At 36.7% G+C, this 23193-nt stretch overlaps 1 protein-coding gene across 1 annotated transcript in view; it reads right to left on the bottom strand.

The window, feature by feature from the left end:
* Nucleotides 1-23193, bottom strand: part of LOC126419598 (peripheral-type benzodiazepine receptor-associated protein 1-like) — an 843217-nt gene that overhangs the window by 196713 nt on the left and 623311 nt on the right. Inside the window, exons 9-10 of the mRNA XM_050086786.1 lie at nucleotides 21574-21936; nucleotides 3445-3589 (exon numbers count right to left, since the gene is read on the bottom strand). Coding sequence (XP_049942743.1) covers nucleotides 3445-3589; nucleotides 21574-21936 — 508 coding nt within the window. The remainder of the gene's footprint in view (nucleotides 1-3444; nucleotides 3590-21573; nucleotides 21937-23193) is intronic.

Below are 23193 nucleotides of genomic sequence, written 5' to 3'. Positions count from 1 at the left end.
TCTTAACTCCATTCACGAGAACATTCAATTTACCATGGAATTAGAGAAAGATGGATGTCTCCCATTCCAGGATGTTTTGGTTAGATGGAAGACTGATGGCTTTGTGGGACATTATGTTTACCAAAACCCCACTCACACTGATGTGTACTTGCACTCCTCGAGTTACCATCACCCATTCCAAACCAAGAGTGTTCTTAAAACCCTTGCAAACAGAGGCCATACAGTGTTGGATGCAGTTGGTTTGCCTAAAGAGCTTGCACATTTGTTCAGAGACAATGGATACTCGACCCAGCAAATTAACAGGGCATTCTCAGCTAAATCTAAGAACCAGGAAGTGGATAAGAGAGAACATGCCAGCAAAGTTCCTAGCTTTTCTTCCCTTCATTGGAAATATTTCCTGCAAATTAGTAAGAATTCTTCATAATTTTCAGGTGAAAGTGATTTTCCATCCACCTTCTAAGATTTTGGACTTGCTGGGATCAGTGAAAGATAATTTGTTATTGCAGAAGGAGAGAATTTACTAAATATCTTGTCAGTGTGGTATGGCCTACATAGGACAAATGACAAGTACAGTGGGGAACATTTTACAGAACATAAACTTTGCACTCACCTTCTGAAACCCAGCAACTCCGCACTTGCAGAACATTGAATCTCCAACAGACATTCAATGGAGTATGACAAAACATAAATTTTGCACACATCAACACCTTTTTGGGACTCCATTATAAAAGAATCCATTGAAGTATGCATCACAGAAAATCTAATGAACCATGAAGGCAGCTAACAGCTGGATAATACGTGGAATCCCATCATCTCCAAGATTTGCTACATATGAAGACGTCAGAATACTCCAATAACCGCAGCAAGTGGCAACACCATAGACAGCTGATCCTTGCAGTTCCACCAGTGAGGGCACTGCCAACTGGTTCTGTGCTCCTTCTGTCACCATGACTCTGACACAAGCGGCAATATTATCAGCGCGCTAGACACTGCGGAGCAGAGAATGTCTTCATCAGTCTTTGACAGTTCACCTGAAGATGACTAGCAGGTGTGCAGTTGAAAGATCATGGAATGAAGTTTATGAAGACCGGCTGCAATCCTGAAATCTCTTCGAATATTTAATTCACTGGGAAAATTTTAAATTTCACATACACTGAGTTGTTACAAATCTGTAAGTACCTGAATGCTCCCCTTCATGATGGTATCAATGGGGCAAGATTATTAAAGAATGGCTCTCCTTATCCAGAAGATACTGCTTACACAAAAATTCAAGGAGAAATACATATTGTATTCTCTACTAATGATTATTTTCGCCACATAACATGTCCAGTTCAGACAAGAAGAGAATAGAAGCTTTCAGAATGTGATGATGCTCCACAAGAATGCTGAAAATCAGATCAAATAACTAATGAAGATGTACTGAGGAAAAGAAATTGTGGTACAACTTGACAAAAAGAAGGGATCGAATGACAGATCACTTGGTGAAGCATCACGGAACTGTCAATTTGGTAATGGAAGCAGTGTTGGGGTAAAAGATGCAGAGAGAGATCAAAGCTTCAGTATCATAAAGCAGGTGAAAATGGATGTAGGCTGCAGTAGTTACGCAGAGATGAAGGTGTTTGCACATTTAACGCCTCCATTTTTCAGCAGGATGATCATATCTGATTAGCACAATATTTCATCAATATACCTCACCAAAGTCATCAGGTGTTTTGACATACTGAGCTGTAGTGAGAGCTTCTCCTTCATTTATATCTGCCCCCTACCCCAATGACTTACTCCCCGTCGAAAGGCAATTGGTTCTGTCATGCTATCCATACCAAATTCCACAACCCCAATCATTCACAAATAGTTTAAGAGTGTCTGATGTCTCCTCTGCCAATGGAGCATGGGCTGAAGATATGCTACCTTCATTTTTCTGGTTGCATACTCTGTTCACAAAATGCAGATGCCATGGCTCTTTCAATAATTTGAATATGAAGTCCCATGGCTTGCTCAGTTTGTAGCCAGCATCCCTACTGTTCAGGTTTCTCCCCACCTTGAATTCAATTGGCTCCTGGATGATGCTGTCCGAAAACCTGGGAATCTGCACAAGTATTTTCATCTCATAACACCTCATGGCGTGCTTATATTTCACACAGTGCTCAGGTACTGCAGATTTACCAAGTTGTCAGAGCCTAGTGTAACATTGTTGTTCCACACATTGAACTTCCAGCATTCAAATTGTTTGACCAGTGTAATGCATACCACACTCACAATGGATGTTGTAGATAGGATAGATGCCTGCCTTTTATAAGCCTAAGTTGTACAAATACTACACACTGCCTAGTGGCTACATGTCTTGGAGTAACTATGCATGCTACACATTCAACACCAAGTTTCTTTAGAATTCCGCTGATCTTCACAGAGGTGGTCCCTGGATAGAGTACACATGCTAAAGCCTTTGGTTTGTCCTCTTCTATTTCTTCTTTTTGCTTGGAAGCTGCTTGATGTTGTGTACATTAGATTTGGGGTGTGGGGTAGCTGTTTTTGTGGAAGACATCCAGAAAATGCTGAAGTTCAGAGGCCAAGCTCTCTTTGTCTGACAGGATGTATACCCTGTACCTCAAGGTCTTTAAAACACCACTCTTCTGAGCAGAATGGTGGCAGGTATCAACTTGGAAGTATTGGTCAGGCTATATCTGCCACTATCCTCCGAAGAGGAATGGAGCTAAAGACCTTGATCCACAGGGCACACACCCAATCAGACAAATCAAGTTTGGCACCTGAACTTCAGTATCCATGACATGTCTTCCACAAAAATCGTTACACCTTGGCACAAATCAAATGTGCACTATCTCAATGAGTTTCCTGTGCACAAACAGACAGTGGCATTTTACTGGCACTGCAATTTCACTGTCTGCCCACTCTTAACACTGCTGGAGGTGGTAAAAAATCAACTGCTGCTTTTAAAATAACTGGACAACTGCAAGCAGGTTTAGCATTTTGAGGGTTATGTACAAACTTAATTTTGTCTATAAACAGTTCATCTATGTTCTATAAGTTACAATGAGTGAGTTTGTAAGCAGCACAATATGAGATATATGGCCTTTTATTTTGATTGCATTGACTTAGAAGCTTAAACTTCTTACACTGCCAAGGGACTGAAAACTGCAAAAAGTCACAGCAAACTATGGATCAGAAGACAGATATAATAATATTTCCTCCACATATCCTAAGTTAAATGGTCCTCATGGATGTGGAATAAGAAAAAAAAATTCTGAATCATATTTTCACTTAACTAGACTTGTCACAAAACACATAGAGGCATACTACACAGACACACTTATCATAAAGGAAAGCTACAATGACTCTACAGGCAGCTGTTTTTTAAAGTAATAATGTCTGACTGTTCTTTTCAAGTTAATAAAAAATGTAACTTAGGAAGCTACATTTTCACTGTACCTTGCAATGTATACATAACAGCGACCTTTACCAGGAATGTCCAACATGTCAACAACTTTGCTGTCTGTAACCATTTGTTGTTCAGTTCCTGGAAATGTAGAATACACTCCAGGCGGAAGATTCCCATTTAGGTAACCACCTCTACCTGTAACAATTAATCACTGTAAAAGTTAAATACAGTGACTTTTATTTAGTATCTAAATATTCCAGATGAAATTGAAAATAATTTATCATATGATGGACAATTTTGAATTTCAAAACAATTCTGAATGTAGACAAACAAATCTAATGACTCTGAACATGTTGGGAATATGACTAAATCCAGGGGGTTGTTGGAGAGAGCTATTAAATAGAGAATGTTTGGGAATTTTTCTGAGTAATTTTTATGCATAAAAATATAAGTTATCAAATAATAGAAAAATAGTATGAAAATAGCAAATGAATTATTATATAAATTACAAAGGCTGAAGAAACAGAAAGAAATACAGTATCTTAAAAATATAAAATGAAGAATTAACAACTAGGACTACAAGGGTGTGAAGAAAGCATGAAGATTAAAAAATCTGAAGGTTATAGATATGCAAGCTTTTGGAGTCAGTGGCTCCTTCTTCTGGCAGAAGGGTTGAAGTGGAAGGAAGAGGTGTGAAGGAGAAGGACTGGTGAGGTTTAGGAAAAGGGGCAGAGTTTAGAAGTCACCAGATGAGATTTGAAAATCTGAGAGATTAAAGGTGGAAGAGAGGATAATATGGAAGACAGAGATTACTGCTGAAACATTGCATGAGTTAATGAGTGCAAAAACCTAAGAGCATTGTATGTGATAGAGATTGTCAGGTGACAGAGAAATATAGACCCATTGGAAAATGAAAATTTTATGAAATGGAAACAGTGTGAAAAAGGAGTAGCCACTGCGAAAAACTGTGAAGACCAAAGACATTAACATAATTCACGTAAATTTCTTTGGTCTCCACAGTTTTTCACAACAGAAATTAACATAAATTATGTTGATTTCTTTGGTCTTAGCATTTTTTCACAGTAAGTATTCCTTCCTTTAGGACATTTTAGTTTTCTGCATCTTTCTTTTTCTGATCTGTCTATTTTTCGTCATCCCCACCCACCTCTATCACACACAATGCACTTGGTTTTTGGCTCTTTTTAACTCATGCACAATGTTTTAGCACTAATCTCTGTCTTGCATATTACCCTATCTTCAAATATTAATCTCTCAGGCATTCAAATCTCATGGTGCAGTCCTCAACAATCAGTTTTTCTTTCTCATCCCATCCAATAGGTCTCCTCTGACCTAGGGTTCTGGGTGACTTTTCCAAATACTACCCTTCTTCCTAAGTCTTTTTCCTTTCTTCCCCTTCAGGCCTTCTGCCAGAAGAAGAAGCCATTGGCTCCAAGAGCTTGCATACACAATAAATTTTTTATATGTGTATTCTCCTGCAACTGCTTGGTGCGTGGATTTTTTTATCTATCCAAGTACATTATTTTTCAAAAACTGATTATTTCTGTTGATATATTAGTCCGTAAACTTAGCTAATAAAATCATTTCTAAAATATTTTAATCAATTCTTAGCATAACCAGAAAAGATGCATATGGTTAGCATAAAGCGGGGTGACTTTGAATGTTTTAAATTCATTTTTGTAAATTAAACAGAAACTTCTCAAGATATTGACACAAAACTTTATGGGAAGTTGCAAGAGGTGTTGCTGAATGTGATAAAGCATATTATACATTTTTATCTCCCACACTCAGTTTATTTTTTTTAAATTTTACCCTATCGAATGGGGTCAGTTTGAACATGGAAACATTTGACTATTCTGTGGGAGTCATGTCAATTACTGTTAAATGAAATCCTGATCATATGAAACAGCATGATATTTTGTATATAAATATAGTTTTGAAAGTAACTTATTTAGAAAAATTTGAGTATTTTTTATGAGTTTTCTTTAATCACCTGAAACTGTTTGTGTGATTACAGTTTAATTTTCCTAATAATGGAAATGGGTGGTGAGCTAGTTATGAAATAAGAAAGTTATTTAAAATCAGAGCTTTTAAAAACAGTCTATATGACTTTAATAAAATTAATGAAAAAAAAGTTATCACATTTTAAAGAATTATATGTGTAAACATTGTACAGGAAAGGAAGCTGCCAGGGAAGAGTTTCCACTCTAGCAGATGTCATAGACATCAAATTTAAGCTCAAAATGAAGCCTTCCCCTTCTGTCTACCCTAGAATCAGGTAGAATCCTACAAATGTCATCTTTCTCAAAACCTGACATATTGGGAACATTAGGCCACACAAAAAACTTCATCTGATTCCACCTTGGAATGCCATTTCCTCAGAAGAGTAATTTAATCATCAGGATAACATGTGCAACACAATATTTTACACTTTTCTTTGAAGTAAACTTCACCAAAACATATTTTCCATGGAGCTGATGTGTCAAAGAACAGGGAAAGCTCTGTTCAAAGTCACCCCTTGAAAGACAAGTCTTCACATTTATTTTTTTACATCACCAAAGAATAAATATAACATGTTTTCTGTAAATGTTCATTCAAGTGTTAACCTTGCCCATAAAAATTCGTTTCAAATTCTAAACTCAAAAATGCTTCTAAAATAGGCGAATGTTTTGTGAAGGAACTTACATTCCAGAAAATTATTTTATTTTCTGGCGCTGGTATACAACGTTATTTCATATTGACTGTCATATCAATCTGAAAGTATCGAGTACTGGAGATATTTAGCAACTCTGACATTAGTTCCATATTTACACATCAGAGTGCATCTTTTAAGAAGATGCTAAATTGCTGTTCAAAGTCACCTAGCTGTTCAAAGTCACCCTCCCCCCCCTTTACAGTACCTTATTTAATCCAACACCAACACAACCCCTCATGTCACTTCAGTTACATTACATTCATATTAACAAGAAGCATTAAAAGTAGCTTCTAAGATCTTATTTACAAATTGCAGTCCAAAACTCAAGCATTTCTGGCTACTAAAATAATGAATATTAATTATCCACCAACATAAATTAGCCATATCCACATACACGCTCCTGTTCAGTGCATGGTGGAGGGTACCATGAACCACTACTAGCCATTTCCTTTCCAGTTCCACTTGCAAAGAGAGCGAGGGAAAAATGTTTATAAGCCTCTGTATATGTCCTAATGTCTCTTATGAACCATGAAAGAAGGCTTTATATGTACACTGATGTGACCTACGGCACCAGAAAGTTTAAGATATTTTTTATTAACATAAGACAAAGATTTAAAAATCAGCAAAACATTTTTTGGTAGCATTTGTAGACTGTACATAATTTATTGGGAACTGCTGATTGAAACTGAAGAATTTTTAAAAAGGTAGGCAATTAAAAGAGATGGGGCTTGGATAAGTTGAAAGAACCAAAGATTGTTGAGCATTAAAAAGGGGGGGTTAAGTAGTTGTTGGCTGGAACGGGGGAAGGTATACAGTAGAAGGCTTTGAGAGATGAATTAATTAAGAAAAAAAGAAAAGCTAAAATAAAATTTCATGGATAATGCATGATATATTGAATTTAATTGAAAGAAGCAGAAAATGTAAAAATATGTACATACATACATTAATCCTTGTTCCATAGATCATGAATAAGACATTTCGTAATGATGTGGAACTTGTCTCTTTAACATAAGTTTTCTTTACACAAAATAATTAATTAATTTTTTTGTTACTACTTTATATCTAAGATTTCACCTATTGAGTAGAAGGAGTTGTCATTCACAAATTCTTTTAATTTGCTTTTAAATGTTGCATGGCTATCTGTCAGACTTTTAAACTATTTGGTAAATGGCCAAAGATTTTTGTGGCAGCATAATTGACCCCTTTGTGTGCCAAAATGACATTTAATCCAGAATAGTGAAAATCATCCTTTCTTCTAGTGTTGTAGCTATGCACTTTGCTGTTATTTTTGAATTGGGATGGGTTATTAGAGACAAATTTCATAAATGAATATATGTATTGTGAAGGTACTCTATTATCCTGAGTTCCTTAAACAAGTATCTGCAAGATGATCTTGGGTGGCTCTAGTTATTATTCTGATTACATGCTTTTGTGCAATGAATACTTTTTCTCTTAATGACTAATTGCCCCAAAACATGACACCATATGAAAACAATGAATGAAAATAGGCATAGTAGTCTAATTTACTGATATGTTTATCACCAAAATTTGCAACCTAACCATTTCAGCAGTTCATCGATGTGTTTCTTCCAATCCAGTCAATCATCAGTGCACACACCAAGCAATTTTGAGTATTCTGCCTTACCAACAGACTTCTGTTTATAGTCTATATTTATGAATGGTGTTATGCCATTTACTGTACAGAATTGTATAAATTGCATTTTCTCAAAATTTAGTGAGAGTCCATTTGCAGAGAACCATTTAATAATTTTCTGAAATACATTATTTACAACTTCCTCAAATGATTCTTGCTTGTTGTGTACGTGGGGTGCTATACTTGTATCATCAGCATAAAAAACTAGCTTTGCATCTTCACGAATATAGAGTGGTAAGTCGTTAATATATGTTGTTGTTGTGGTCTTCAGTCCAGAGACTGGTTTGACGCATCTCTCCATGCTACTGTAGCCTGTGCAAGCTCATTCATCTCCCAGTACCTACTGCAACTGACATCCTTCTGAATGTGCTTAGTGTATTCATCTCTTGGTCTACCTCTATGATTTTTACCCTCCATGCTGTCCTCCAGTACTAAATTGGTGATCTCTTGATGCGTCAAAACATGTCCTACCAACCAATCCCTTCCTCTTGTCAAGTTGTGCCACAAATTTTTCTTCTCCCCAATTCTATACAATACCTCCTGATTAGATATGTGATCTACCCATCTGATCTTCAGCATTCTTCTGTAGCACCACATTTCGAAAGCTTCTATTCTCTTCTTGTCCAAGCTATTTATCGTCCATGTTTCACTTCCATACATGGCAACTCTCCATAAAAGTACTTTCAGAAATGACTTCCTGACACTTAAATCTATACTCGATGTTGACAAATTTCTCTTCTTCAGAAACACTTTCCCTGCCATCGCTACTCTGCATTTTATTTCCTCTCTACTTCAACCAAGATCAGTCATTTTGCATTCCAAACAGCAAAACTCATTTACTTCTTAAGTGTCTCATTTCCTAATCAGATTCCTTCAGCATCACCCGACTTAGTTCTACTACATTCCATTATCCTCGTTTTACTTTTGTTAATGTTCATCTTACATCCTCCTGTCAAGGCACTGTCCATTCCCTTCAACTGCTCTTCTGGGTCCTTTGCTGTCTCTGACAGAATTACAATGTCATAGGCAAACCTCAAAGTTTTTATTTCTTCTCCATGGATTTTAATGCCTACTCCAAATTTTTCTTTTTTCTCCTTTACTACTTGCTCAATATACAGATTGAATAACATTGTTGATGGGTTACAACCCTGTCTCATTCCCCCCCAACCACTCCTTCCCTTTCATGCCCCTCGACTCTTATAACTCCATCTGGTTTCTATACAAATTGTGAATAGCCTTTCACTCCCTGTATTTTACCCCTGCCACCTTCAGAATCTGAAAGAGAGTATTACATTCAACATTTTCAAAAGCTTTCTCTAAGTATACAAATGCTAGAAATGTAGGTTTCCCTTTTCTTAATCTATCTTCTAAGGTAAGTTGTAGTGCCAGTATTACCTCACGTATTCCAATATTTCTACGAAATCCAAACCGATCTTCCCCGAGGTCTGTTTCTACCAGTTTTTCCATTCATCTGTAAAGAATTCATGCAGTATCTATCTTACCCCTAGTGAGATATGCCTCTACATCCTTACATTTGTCCTCTAGCCATCCCTGCTTAGCCATTTTGCACTTCCTGTCGATCTCATTTTTGAGACGTTTGTATTCCTTTTTGCCCGCTTCATTTAGTGCATTTTTATATTTTCTCCTTTCATCAATTTAATACAATATATCTTCTGTTACCCAAGGATTTCTACTAGCCCTCGTCTTTTTACCTACTTGATCCTCTGCTGCCTTCACTACTTCATCCCTCAGAGCTACCCAATCTTCTTCTACTGTATATCTTTCCCCCATCCCTGTCAATTGTTCCCTTATGCTCTCCCTGAAACTCTGTACAACCTCTGGTTTATTCAGTTTATCCAGGTCCCATCTCCTTAAATTCCCACCTTTTTGCAGTTTCTTCAGTTTTAATCTACAGATCATAACCAATAGATTGTGGTCAGAGTCCACATCTGCTCCTGGAATTTAAAACCTGGTTCCTAAATCTCTGTCTTACCATTATATAATCTATCTGAACCCCTCCAGTATCTCTAAGCCTCTTCCATGTGTACAACCTTCCTTCATGATTCTTGAACCAAGTGTTAGCTATGATCAAGTTATGCTCTGTGCAAAATTCTACCAGGCGGCTTCCTCTTTCATTTCTTACCCCCATTCCATATTCACCTACTATGTTTCCTTTCTTGCTTTTCTTACTGTTGAATTCCAGTCACCCATGACTATTAAATTTTCATCTCCCTTCACTGTCTGAATAATTTCTTTTGCCTCATTACATAGTTCATCACTCTCTTTGTCATCTGCGGAACTTGTACTACTGTGGTGGGCATGGGCTTTGTGTCTATCTTGGCCACAATAATGCGTTCACTATACTGTTTGTAGGAGCTTACTCACACTTTTTTTATTCATTATTAAACCTACTTCTGCATTACCCCTATTTGATTTTGTATTTATAACCCTGTATGCACTTGTTCAGAAGTCTTGTTCCTCCTGCCACCGAACTTCACTAATTCCCTCTATATCTAACTGTAACCTATCCATTCCTCTTTTTAAATTTTCCAACCAACCTGCCCGATTAAGGGATCTGACATTCCACACTCCAATCCATAGAACACCAGTTTTCTTTCTCCTGATAATGACGTCCTCCTGAGTAGTCCCCGCCTGGAGATCCAAATGGGGGACTATTTTACCTCCAGAATCTTTTACCCAAGAGGATGCAATCATCATTTAACCATACTGTAAAGCTGCATGCCCTCGGGAAAAATTACGGTTGTAGTTTACCCTTGCTTTCAGCTATTTGCAGTACCATCACAGCAAGGCCGTTTTGCTTAGTGTTACAAGGCCAGATCAGTCAATCTTCCAGACTGTTGCCCCTGCAGCTATTGAAAAGGCTGCTTCCCCTCTTCAGGAACCACACGTTTGTCTGGCCTCTCAACAAATATGCCTCAATTGTGGTTGCATCTATGGTACAGGTGTCTGTATCGCTGAGGCATGCAAGCGTCCCCACCAACGGTAAGCTCCATGGTTAATATATGTTAAGAACAATAAGGGATGCACGACTGAACTCCATGGGACACCATTCATAATACCTTCCCAGTTAGAGGACTCTGCTGATTTTTGCAGACTATCTGTACTGTTAATTTCAACCTTCTGCATTCTTCCAGTTAAGTTTGAATTAAACGATTTTTGTACTGGCCCACTCACATCACAATACTTAACCTTATCTAGAAGAATTTCATGAGTCACACAATCATAAGCCTTTGAGAGACCACAAAATATCCCAATGGGTGATGTTTGGTTATTCAATGTATTTAATATTTGATCAGTGAAAGCATATATAGCATTTTCTGTTGAAAAGCCTTTCTGAAAAAAAATTGACATTTTGTTAGTACTTCATTTTTACAAATATGTGATGCTATTCTTCAATACATTACTTTTTCAAGAATTTTGGATAAAGCTGTCAGAAGTGAGATTCGGTGGTAGTTGTTAGTATCAGACCTACCTGCTTTTTTATGCAATGGTTTAACATTAGCGTATTTCATTCTATCTGGAAAAATGCCCTGTTTCAGTGAACTACTGCATATGTGGCTCAGAATCCTACTTATCTGTTGGGAACAAGCTTTTAGTACTGTGTTGGAAATGCCATTAGTTCCATGTGAGCTTTTACTTTTGAGTTAATTATTTTTCTAATTTCAGTAGGAGAGGTGGGTTGAAGTTAAATTTTATCAAATTGCATAGGTACTGCCTCTTCCACATACTGCCTTGCATTTTCTAATGAATACATGGATCCTGTTTTCTCTTCAACACTTAAAAAATGATTGTTAAAAATGTTTTCTACTTCTGACTTCTTGTCAACAAACTTTTCATTGTGTTTGATGGAAATACAGTCTTCCTGTGCTTTTGGTTGCCCTGTTTCTCTTTTAACAGTATTTCAAATTGTTTTAATTTTATTATCAGATTTGCTGATCTCAGACATAATGAACATACTTCTTGTCTTTACAATAACTTTTCTTAATACAGTGCAGTAGTTTTTATAATGGTTCTCTGTTTCAGAATCATTACTCCTCCTAGCTATAAGATACATTTCCCTTTTCTGTTTACAAGATATTTTTATCCCTTTAGTAAGCCATGGCTTTTTACATGGTTTCTTACAATTATATTTCACTGTTTTCTGAAGGCAACTGTTTTCAAATATACTCACAAATGTATCATGAAATAGGTTAAATTTTAAATTAGCATCATGTTCCCTGTACACCTCATCTGAGTCTAACTGTTGCAAGCTTTCCCTAAAATTTTGAATTATTAAATTGTTAATTGAACTCACTATTTTGGAGGACTGTTTTGAATTACTGTATGGAACTATATCTTATACTGTAACTAGCTGTGCATCATGATCAGACAGACCATTCTTAACAGGAAATGTTTTTATTTGATTAAATTTATCTTGGTCTATGAAAACATTATCTATCAGTGTGTCGCTTTCCTGTACTACCCAAGTAGGAAAATCTATAACTGATGTCAAATTGAAAGAACCCACTAATACTAGAAGGTTAAGCTTTCTATCAGACTCTTTCAGTAAATCATCATTGAAATCTCCACAAACAATAATTTGCTTTCCTCAGATAACACAACAAAGAATCCAAGTTTTTCAAAAATAGTTGAAAATTTCTCAATGGGGACCTATACACAGCTACAATTATAAAAGTGCCATTATTTAGTTTAAGCTCATATGCACATGCTTCTGTATGTTGCTGTATGCAAAATTTTTTAGTTTCCAAATTTTTCACACAATGACATATTTTAACACATTTGGCAACTCCTCCTTTCTCCATAGTGTCTCTACTTACATTTGCTGAAAGTTTTTATCCACCTACATTTACCATGTCCATACCTGTGACTATATGATGTTCAGATAGGCATCCATTCACCCTCAGTTTCTAAATATTCTAAACAAACAAGATGCTCACCTACTTTGTTCTTTTAATCCCCTGATATTCTTATGCAATATACTAACATTATTTTTCATTGTGCTTTTATGTGAATCTTGTGACACTATAACATTATTTTTCACTGTACTGTTATGAGAATCTTGTGATATTTTGATATCTCTAGTACCTGCCTGTTGAAACTTCCCATTAAGCTTAATTTCTATCAATGTAGGATGATTGGACACTGATCTTAGCCTAAAAAAGTACTCCCATGAGTTACAGTGCCCCCCCCCCCCCCCAAAGATTTTGCTATCATTCCAGACAGTTTACCCTAGAGATGAAGCAGACAAAAGAGAGTATAGACATCTAAAAATGAGACTGGCCAAAAAAGCAAAATGGCAAAGCAGAAATAGCCAGGAGAAAAATTCAGTGCTATAGAAATATAAATATCTATGGAAAAGGTAGATCTTGCAGGTAGGAAAATTAATGAATCTTTTGTAAAATGAGAAGCAACTGTCTGAATATCAGGAGATGAGATGGAAAGCCAATACCAAGACAGGCAAAATACCCTCAGATTTTGAGAAGGATGTAATAATTCCCATTCCAAAGAAGCCAGATACTGACATTACTGAACTGTCAGTTTAACAAGTCAGGAGTGCTAAATACTGACTCAGACAATAGAAAATCCAGGATGGAATATAATAACATTATGAAAAGGATAGTTGCTACTCACCTTATAGCAGAGATGCTGAGTCACAGAAAGGTACAACAAAAAGAATGTCGGAAAGTTAGCTTTCGGCCAACAAGACCTTTGTTAAAATTGACAACACACACACACACACACACACACACACACACACACACACACACAAATGCAGTTCACACACATGTAACAACAGTCTTTGACTGCTGGAACCAGACTCAGATTATTTAAAGAAGAATAGAAAAACTGGTAGAAGCCAATCTCGGGAAAGGTCAGTTTGGGTTCTGGAGAAATGTAGGAATAAACAAAGTACTAAGGCAGTAGAGAACTACAGTCTTTTGAGGCAGACTGAAGAAGTGAAGCCTACATTTATAGTCCTTATAAAATTAGAGAGAACATTTCACAGTGCAGGCTCAAAAACTCTCTTTGAAGTTTGATGGCAATAAGCATAAATTACAGGAAGTGAAATGGCATCACAATTGGTTCAGAAAGTAGGCTGCAGTTGTAAGATTTGGAGGACTTGGAAGGGTGACAGCAGATGAGGTGAGAGTAAGACAGATTGTAGCCTATTCCTCATTCTATTCAATCTGTGTGCTAAGCAAGCAGTAACGGAAACCAAGGTGGGTTGACAGGATACCTCCTGAGGCATCAAGAAATAATTTATTTGGTGGTGGTGGTGGTGGTGGTGTGTGTGTGTGTGTGTGTGTGTGTGTGTGTGTGTGTGTGAGGGGGGGGGGGGGGAGGGAATATAGTGTATAGTGGAGGGAGGCTTGACTACAATAAACAGGTTCAGGTGGATGTAAGTTGCAGCAGTTCACACATACACAACTTCTCAAATCTGAGACTACTGTCATCTATAAACGATTAAAATCCCTGTTCCTCCATTGTGCCTTAGGTTTTCTTAAAATGCACCAGGTAAAAGCCTGAATGATTCCTCAAACAAGAAGTCTTCTGACTGATTGCTTCATCTGATTGCATTATGGCTGTACTTCATGTCTGCTGACTTCATTTTCAGTGGAACATTTAACTGGAGTATTCTCTCCTTTCACCCCTACAGCCTTAAAACATGTAGTTCATGACCAGGTTACTGGCTACAAATAACCATTGAGGTGGATACCAATTAGGTTTCCAGAAATATTCTTGTGTGACCACTGCTCAAATAAAAGTGAAAAGTGACCTATAACTATTTCCAATGAGACAAGAAGAGACTGTAATGTATTCCACGCGCTTTTGAAATTTCAGTACTTTTTATGTGAGACATTCCGCTTACAGAAGAGTAAGCATGAGATTTTCCTGAAATGTTAGAAGTTCTTCTCATATCTTCCTGCTAACAAAAGTGTAGAGCCTAAACATTTGGAGCAAGCAGGTCATAATGGAGAGATGGAGTTTCATGCAACCCCCAAAAGATTTTTTTGGTGCTGTTGCTCATCTGAAAGGACATTGAACATGAAGACACCAACCAGATACTTGATGACTGACTGCTTGCATTTGGCACTGAGCTCAGAACATATTGCAGTCCAAAACTCAAGCATTTCTGGCTACTAAAATAATGAATATTAATTATCCACCAACATAAATTATCCACATCCACATACACGCTCCTGTTCAGTGCATGGTGGAGGGTACCATGAACCACTACTAGCCATTTCCTTTCCAGTTCCAATTGCAAAGAGAGCGAGGGAAAAATGTTTATAAGCCTCTGTATATGTCCTAATGTCTCTCCTCTTATCTACAAGGTCATTACATGAAATGTACATTGGCAGCAGTAGAATCGATCTGCTGTCGGCCTCAAATGCCGGTTCTCTAAATTTCGGCAATAGTACCTCACAAAAAGTATGTTGTCTTTCCTCCAGGGATTCCCGTATCAATTTATGAAATATCTCCATAATACTAATGTGTTGATCGGACCTGCTGGCAACAAATCCAGCAGCATGCCTCTGAATAACTTCTAAGTCTTCATTTGATCTGAAGTGATGGGTATCCTAAACACTCGAGCAGTATTCAAGAATAGGCTTCACTAACATTCTACATGCAGTCTCCTTTATAGATGAGCTACATTATCCCAAAATTCTCCCAATAAAATTTGAAGTCAAGCATTTATCTTCCTTACTACCAACTTGACATGCTCACACTGCTTAGCAACATTACGCCTAAATATTTAATCAGTGTAACTGTGTCAGCAGCAGATTACTAATGCTGTATTAGAATGTTACAGGATTCTGTTTCCTACTCATCTGCATTAACTCACACTATTCTACACTAGAAATTTTTTCTAAGTCACTTTGTATCCTGCTACAGTCTCTCAACATCATCATCTTCCCATACACTACAGCATCATCAGCAGCCATAAATAGCTGTTCATCGTGTGTGTGTGTGTGTGTGTGTGTGTGTGTGTGTGTGTGTGTGTAGCACAGTTAACACAGTTTTTGCCAGTGTAGAAAGGTCTGCTTCTACAATCCCAGCTATATATACACTCACCACATCAGCTTGTGATGCATTTTGGAGGGTACCCCTGACACCCTCTCATAACAACTCCCTTCCTATTTTCATGTTTCACTCATGAACTATGCATGGGAAGAATGGCTGTCATTAAGCACTACTTGAGCTTCAGTTCCAGATTTTACAGTCATGGCCATTTGTTGAGATGTGTAAGAGAGGAAGTAAAATATTATGCGACTTTTCTTGGAACTTACTATTGGAATATTAATGGTAAACCTCTCTGTATTCAAAATGAAATTTTTTGTAGTTCCTGCCACTGGAATTTGATGAGCGTATCTGTAATGCTATCATGCTTGCCAAACAGCTTGCGACAAATCATTCTTTCACCTTTTTATGTTCTTTATCTCCTCTATTGATCATTCCTGATAAGAAGGCTGTGTATGTACACTGATGTGACCTACAGCACCAGAAAGTTTAAGATATTTTTTATTAACATAAGACAAAGATTTAAAAATCAGCAAAACATTTTTTGGTAGCGTTTGTAGACTGTACATAATTTATTGGGAACTGCTGATTGAAATTATGAGAAGACTCTTGGGGAGAAATTTATAAAGCAGACAGTGTTGATAAAAATAATTAACTTTTTCTTAAATATATTCCAAAGCCAATTTGAGTCTTGTTTTCCCTAAAACAAATTGGGGAAAATTTGAACACGGGAGTAAGGATATGGAGTGGATAACTACTGGAATTAAGGTATTTTGTTCTAGGATGAGGAAACTATATCTAATTCATATGACAAGTTGTAATTGAGATTTGAAACTTTATGTCCACCTGTATGGTAAGATCCTTCTGTGTGTCATTATAAATGTGAAACTCATGAACAACACTAAAAAATTAAAACACTCCACAAATAAGGCAAAAACTATTTAGAACATTATTAAACAAAAAAAGACAAAACTTATCATCCAAATGAAACCAAGTCCTCAAAAAATATGTCTGGCAGAATTGATGACACTTTCAAACTTTTGGCTATCAGGTTGTTCGTCACAGTGGCACTAATAAAAATCAAATACAAATGCATATCTAAAAACAAAGATGATGTGACTTACCAAACGAAAGCGTTGCAGGTCGATAGACACACAAACAATCACAAACATACACACAAAATTCAAGCTTTCGCAACAAACTGTTGCCTCATCAGGAAAGAGCGAAGGAGAGGGAAAGACGAAAGGATGTGGGTTTTAAGGGATAGGGTAAGGAGTCATTCCAATCCCGGGAGCAGAAAGACTTACCTTAGGCGGAAAAAAGGACGGGTATACACTCGCACTCACACACATATCCATCCACACATATGTGTGTGTGAGTGTATACCCGTCCTTTTTTCCCCCTAAGGTAAGTCTTTCCGCTCCCGGGTTTGGAATGACTCCTTACCCTCTCCCTTAAAACCCACATCCTTTCGTCTTTCCCTCTCCTTCCCTCTTTCCTGATGAGGCAACAGTTTGTTGCGAAAGCTTGAATTTTGTGTGTATGTTTGTGTTTGTTTGTGTGTCTATCGACCTGCAACGCTTTCGTTTGGTAAGTCACATCATCTTTGTTTTTAGATATGCATTTGTATTTGATTTTTATTAGTGCCACTGTGACGAACAACCTGATAGCCAAAAGTTTGAAAGTGTCATCAATTCTGCCAGACATATTTTTTGAGGACTTGGTTTCATTTGGATGATAAGTTTTGTCTTTTTTTGTTTAATAATGTTCTAAATAGTTTTTGCCTTATTTGTGGAGTGTTTTAATTTTTTAGTGTTGTTCATGAGTTTCACATTTATAATGACACACAGAAGGATCTTACCATACAGGTGGACATAAAGTTTCAAATCTCAATTACAACTTGTCATATGAATTAGATATAGTTTCCTCATCCTAGAACAAAATACCTTAATTCCAGTAGTTATCCACTCCATATCCTTACTCTCGTGTTCAAATTTTCCCCAATTTGTTTTAGGGAAAACAAGACTCAAATTGGCTTTGGAGTATATTTAAGAAAAAGTTAATTATTTTTATCAACACTGTCTGCTTTATAAATTTCTCCCCAAGAGTCTTCTCATAATTTCAATCAGCAGTTACCAATAAATTATGTACAGTCTACAAACGCTACCAAAAAATGTTTTGCTGATTTTTAAATCTTTGTCTTATGTTAATAAAAAATATCTTAAACTTTCTGGTGCTGTAGGTCACATCAGTGTACATACACAGCCTTCTTTCATGATTCATAAGCCAATCACATGCAGTGGTTAAATTGCCCTGTATGCTAATGCATTGCCTTCCCTTTTAGTTCCTACATTTCTTCGTCTTTTTTTGCTGCCATTTAGCTCCAGTCTCTCATGATAGTTACATTTTTGTCTCTCTTAATGATCTGAGTATTTCTTTTATAATATCATTGTTTCAATCTCATCATCTACTGAGTTAATACCTATATAAATTTGTACTATTGTAGTAGGTGAGGCTTGGTCTCTATCTGGGCTGTAATAATGTATCCAATGTTTATAACAGCTCATCTACATTCCTACTTTCTTATTCATTATCAGACCTGTCCTGGCACTACCTCCATGTGATGATGTGTTGATATCTCTATACTCCCCTGACCAGAAATTGTGTTCTTTCTTTCACTGCACTTACTCCCACTATATCTGACTTCAGCCTATGCATTTCACTTTACAAGTATTTTTTAAAATAAAAATGTTGTCCTGATTAGTCTCCACTTGAAGATCTGTATAGGGGATTATTTTACCTCAGGAATATTTTATCCAAGAGGATGCTAGATGCTATCATCCTTAAATCTTACAGTAGAGCTATATGTCCATGGGAAATATAACAGCTGTAATCTGCCTTTGCTTTCAGCCTTGCCAGAGTACAAAGTCAGATAAGTTAATCATCCAGAATGTCCCCCACAACTATTAAAATGGTTGCTGCCCTCTTCAGGAACCATATGCTGCTCAGGCCTGTTCAAGGACCATAACCATCAGGATTATCAAAGATTTTATGAACAATCATTTACTTTTAGAAGATTAATGTTACATTGTATTTAAATTATTCAACTTTATCAGGGTTTAAACTTTTTGTTTGTGGCATCTATTGAAAATTTTAGATTTCCTTTTTTGCCATCAGGGAAGATTTGTTTTAGTGTATGAGTTCACTTCACAGTTTTACTCGTATGCATCTGTCTACAACTCTAGCGCAGATACTTCCATTGCAACCCGTGTGGAGCTTTGGTGTAAATATCTTAAGAACTCTGAATAGTCTTATGTTATCAATAACTCAAAATTCCTTGGTACTAAACAGAGCTGTAACAAAATGATCCTGCACCTCCGCAAACAAGCAAACTCAAACCTCCTTTCATAAAACAAAAAAAACTACCTATCTGCAATTGTTTTTCTACACAGGTTTGGAAAATATAATACTTCTGTAAGAAAGTTTAATAATGAAGCACAGTTAAAACCACTGCCCAGTGACATTTGATACAGGCAGTATATGGGTTAAGCATTTCAGACAATGATAGGCAAATTAACTAAAAGTTTCTTATGCTGCAGAATGTGTCAAGAGTTTCTTTCACACTAGAATAACGAAATATCTAATATATAAATAAGATCTACTTCTTATGACAACAGATACTTGGGCAATGCAGCCGAAGAATGGCAAAGCATATGTTTGTTTGCATGAAGATTCAGTGTAGATGAACTGTCTACAGGCATTACTAATAACTCTTATAATATTATTAATCAGCCACAGAAGATTTATTCTTGCAGTCTTTTATATTTATACAGCAGACTGTACCAACTGAAACTTGAGAGCAGGAGAAGTACTGGCTTGAAGGGTAAATAAATTACATATCACCTCCATCTTTTCTGCTTGCTTCTTCCACTGCCACATGTCACTTCAATCCTCATTCAGCAAAAATCTTAAAAGCCTTTGATCAAACACCCACTCACTGGCCTGTAACAATCTACAATACTGTATAGAAGTAATAGAAAGAACTTCATTGCTGAACATGAGCAAACTGAATAAGTGGGAGCTGTGTGAATCGTACAAACATTTAATGTCTGTCTGTTGTGGTCTTTTCTTTCTAGTGGATGGTGACAATAATGTGTGTTTATGACACAGACCAAGGGAAACACTTTTCCTTGTACATGAATCATAAGAATAAAAAGAATAGGAGAGCTCTCATTCCTCTCCCTGTTAACTCTTAACCCATCATTCTTTCTCATTTGTCTTTTTTTTTGTGTAAGTTTTTGCAACTCTTCCATGCCTGTGGCCTTGGCAGGGACCTATTCCCACCCACTCAGTACAGTGCTGGTGTAAAAGGTTTAGGCCCACTGCTCGATTTCAAATTTTCAGATACATGTTCTACATTATGCTTCGCTGGCTGCCAATATTAAAAGGATTTGTGGCCAGGACACCAAACATTTCCAATAATGATGATATATATTTATATTTGCAGAAGATTAGGTTGCTCCCAATGATAAATACCTTTGCCCAGCGACTTATCTAAGGTCGGTATTACACTATCAAATTTCTTTGTCAAAGATATTTGATGGCGTGATAAGGAACTTTGTCAAATGTCATCCAATATTTGATTAAATCTAGGGCCTCACTGTAGATTTGATCAAAGAAGTCGCTTTTCTTCTGTTCACTGCAATGTGAAATGTTACCACATGGAGCACTAGCATCACTGCATTCTGTCGTCTGTAGTGTTTTTATAAACATTGCGGGTAAATACAATTGGTGTGTGCCGACAACCACAAAATTATTAGAGATGTATGAATCAGATGAGGCGCTTTACAACGTGAGGCACGCTGAATACAAAAATAGATTACTAAGATTGGAGACCTGACCTATCCTAACCTAACCTAACCTAACCCTCTCTTGTAGCAAGGAATTGGAGTGTTACATTGAGCCTGTCTTCTGCAGATGTAGCAGTTCTTAAGTGAATATTGTGCTTTGTGATATGAGGATACACTTCATTGAGCACATACAGAAATGTATGCTCATACATTCTTAAGTAATTGATGTATGACTTGACGTCATCCACTATAAGCTCACGTAACAAGTTTTGTTGAATGCTTTTATTGTGTCGTCGTAAAACCCACGGCTTCACCCAGGTATGTTTCCTTTTTTCCCCCCCTGCTTCTCTTCTGCATATACACACAGTGCAGTTGTGGTACATGCAACTGCTGCAGTTAATAACAACTTGTTGTTGTCAGTCATCTTGAACTTTGACGAAAAATATGACGACAGTGTAATACCTCTTCTAGCACTATGTCAAACATCTTTGTCAAATATATTTGACGGAATATTTGATCACATCTTTGATCAAAACTTTGACAAAGAAATTTGATAGTGTAATACCGGCCTAATTGATACTGATGAAACATTTCCTAGAAAAAGGGAAACAGCAGAGAAACTGTGTCAAAATTCTTGTAACTTAATCTGACAATCTGACAATTGGATGCAGAACATGATGCAAAATATGGAAATTAAAAAAATGCTGTAAACAAAATACAATGCTGTTTCTGTGGAACTTTGCTCGGCCAGTAGATACAATCCAACAGCAAGTTTAAATACACCATACATTATAATGAAGAAAGCTATTGCAATAAATCCACTGCCATTGAAATTTTCTATTTTCATGAGGCATGTTACAGGATAATAACATGGTCACAGGATCATGCACTAATGACAACAAGGGCTGCCACATACTGTCTAGATCATACGGTGTTGTTAGTATTCCAGGTATACCAGCAGCTGCACCTGCAGTAGCAGCAGCTGCCGCTGTCGGTATCTGCGGCATAAGCCGTGCTGTGTGTGTTGGCACATAGGTCTGCTGCTGGGGTCCTGGTGGAGCAGCTGGCGCTAGCACAGGCATTACATATTGCGGCTGGGTACCCAGAGGAGCCGGCAGTGCCTGATAGGATTGTGCACTGGGCACCCCGACGTATGCAAGTGTATTCTGTTCACCATGCCCAGCTTGTGTGGCTAGGGGTACTGTAGTGCCACTGGTGACATTCCCTGCTGCACACACACTTCCTCCAGCTGTTGTGCTACTTGAATTGCTCGACAAGCCTGGAAATTGCAACATATTGTTTCAGAGAAGTATTCATTTCCTTCTGCAATTCATCAGTTCATAATAATCACAGCTAGCTAAGTGAGTAACTCAATAAGCAAACTGAATATTCAGTTTTGTGGTAGTACACCAAAATTTGGAAAGAAATGTCATAAAATAACTTTCCCTTTGCAAATCTCATAATATTATGAAAAATTAGAAGACAGTGAAGAAGAAGAACAGAAAAAGTATACATTTACTAAAAATACGATTTATTACCCTTAAACAGTCATTTAAGTCCACATATAATTATAATACATTTACAAGCTGCACTTATGTATTGAAAAAACTGAATTTCTTAATGTATTAGGTGCAAAAACAAAAAGGTGATGAGCTAAAATAAGCTAAGCTGTACATGCTCAATAAATACTCATGGTGTTAAAACAAAAGTAATAGAGGCACTATTTATAGCAAGTTCATGCAGTTTGTTAGAAGACAATATTTACATAACTAAACACAAAATTTCTAGAAGTGACCAGTGGATGATAACACCATTTGATAAATAAGTTTCAGAAAATTACAAATCCAGTAAGTAAGTAATTAGAATACTAATGATAGCAAAATGCAATAACTTAACAGAGGAATTTGTTCAGGAAAGAAATTCATTCCAAAAGTGAGTTTAATAACTTAATAAACAAAATCAAATAGGTGCCCTGTAATTATGTACCTGGCAAACATGAATATGTGATACTTTTACACAGATATTTTTGTACTTAACTATGTCTCATCTAAGTCCCTAGTACAGAATGCTGCCTTTCAACAGCTGCAGTTCCCCAGAATATAAAATAATTTGTCTACCTTGGAAGTACATCTATCACAGAATTCAAGCAGCTTAGGAAGAAGACCAAGCTCTCCCTTTACAATTCAGTCTTGCTTCAACATTAGACAGACTACAGGCTAAACAATTCAATATTACAGTCATAAAAACTTGAGACAGAATACACATTCACATACTGATGGCCAGAAGTTTCAAAATCTTTGTAGGTATCTGTATTAGAAAGTTATTAAATATTCCATAATTAAATTAATAAATATTTTACTGAACTTACAAAATGAACACACCTGAAGTTATGTCTGTATAAGTTACATCAAAGTAGTTAATTTAAAAAAATTCCAACTTCCCTCTGTTTAGTCAAAATTTACTTAATCTGGCTTTTATAATGATCTACAATTAATAAAAAAATTTAATGCAGTCAGTTACACATGATACCAAGCAC

Source organism: Schistocerca serialis, chromosome 9 (assembly GCF_023864345.2).
Source record: "Schistocerca serialis cubense isolate TAMUIC-IGC-003099 chromosome 9, iqSchSeri2.2, whole genome shotgun sequence".
NCBI classification, from domain to species: domain Eukaryota; kingdom Metazoa; phylum Arthropoda; class Insecta; order Orthoptera; family Acrididae; genus Schistocerca; species Schistocerca serialis.
Note: the sequence above shows the minus strand (reverse complement) of the source record. Positions and strands in the feature narration are given on the sequence as shown.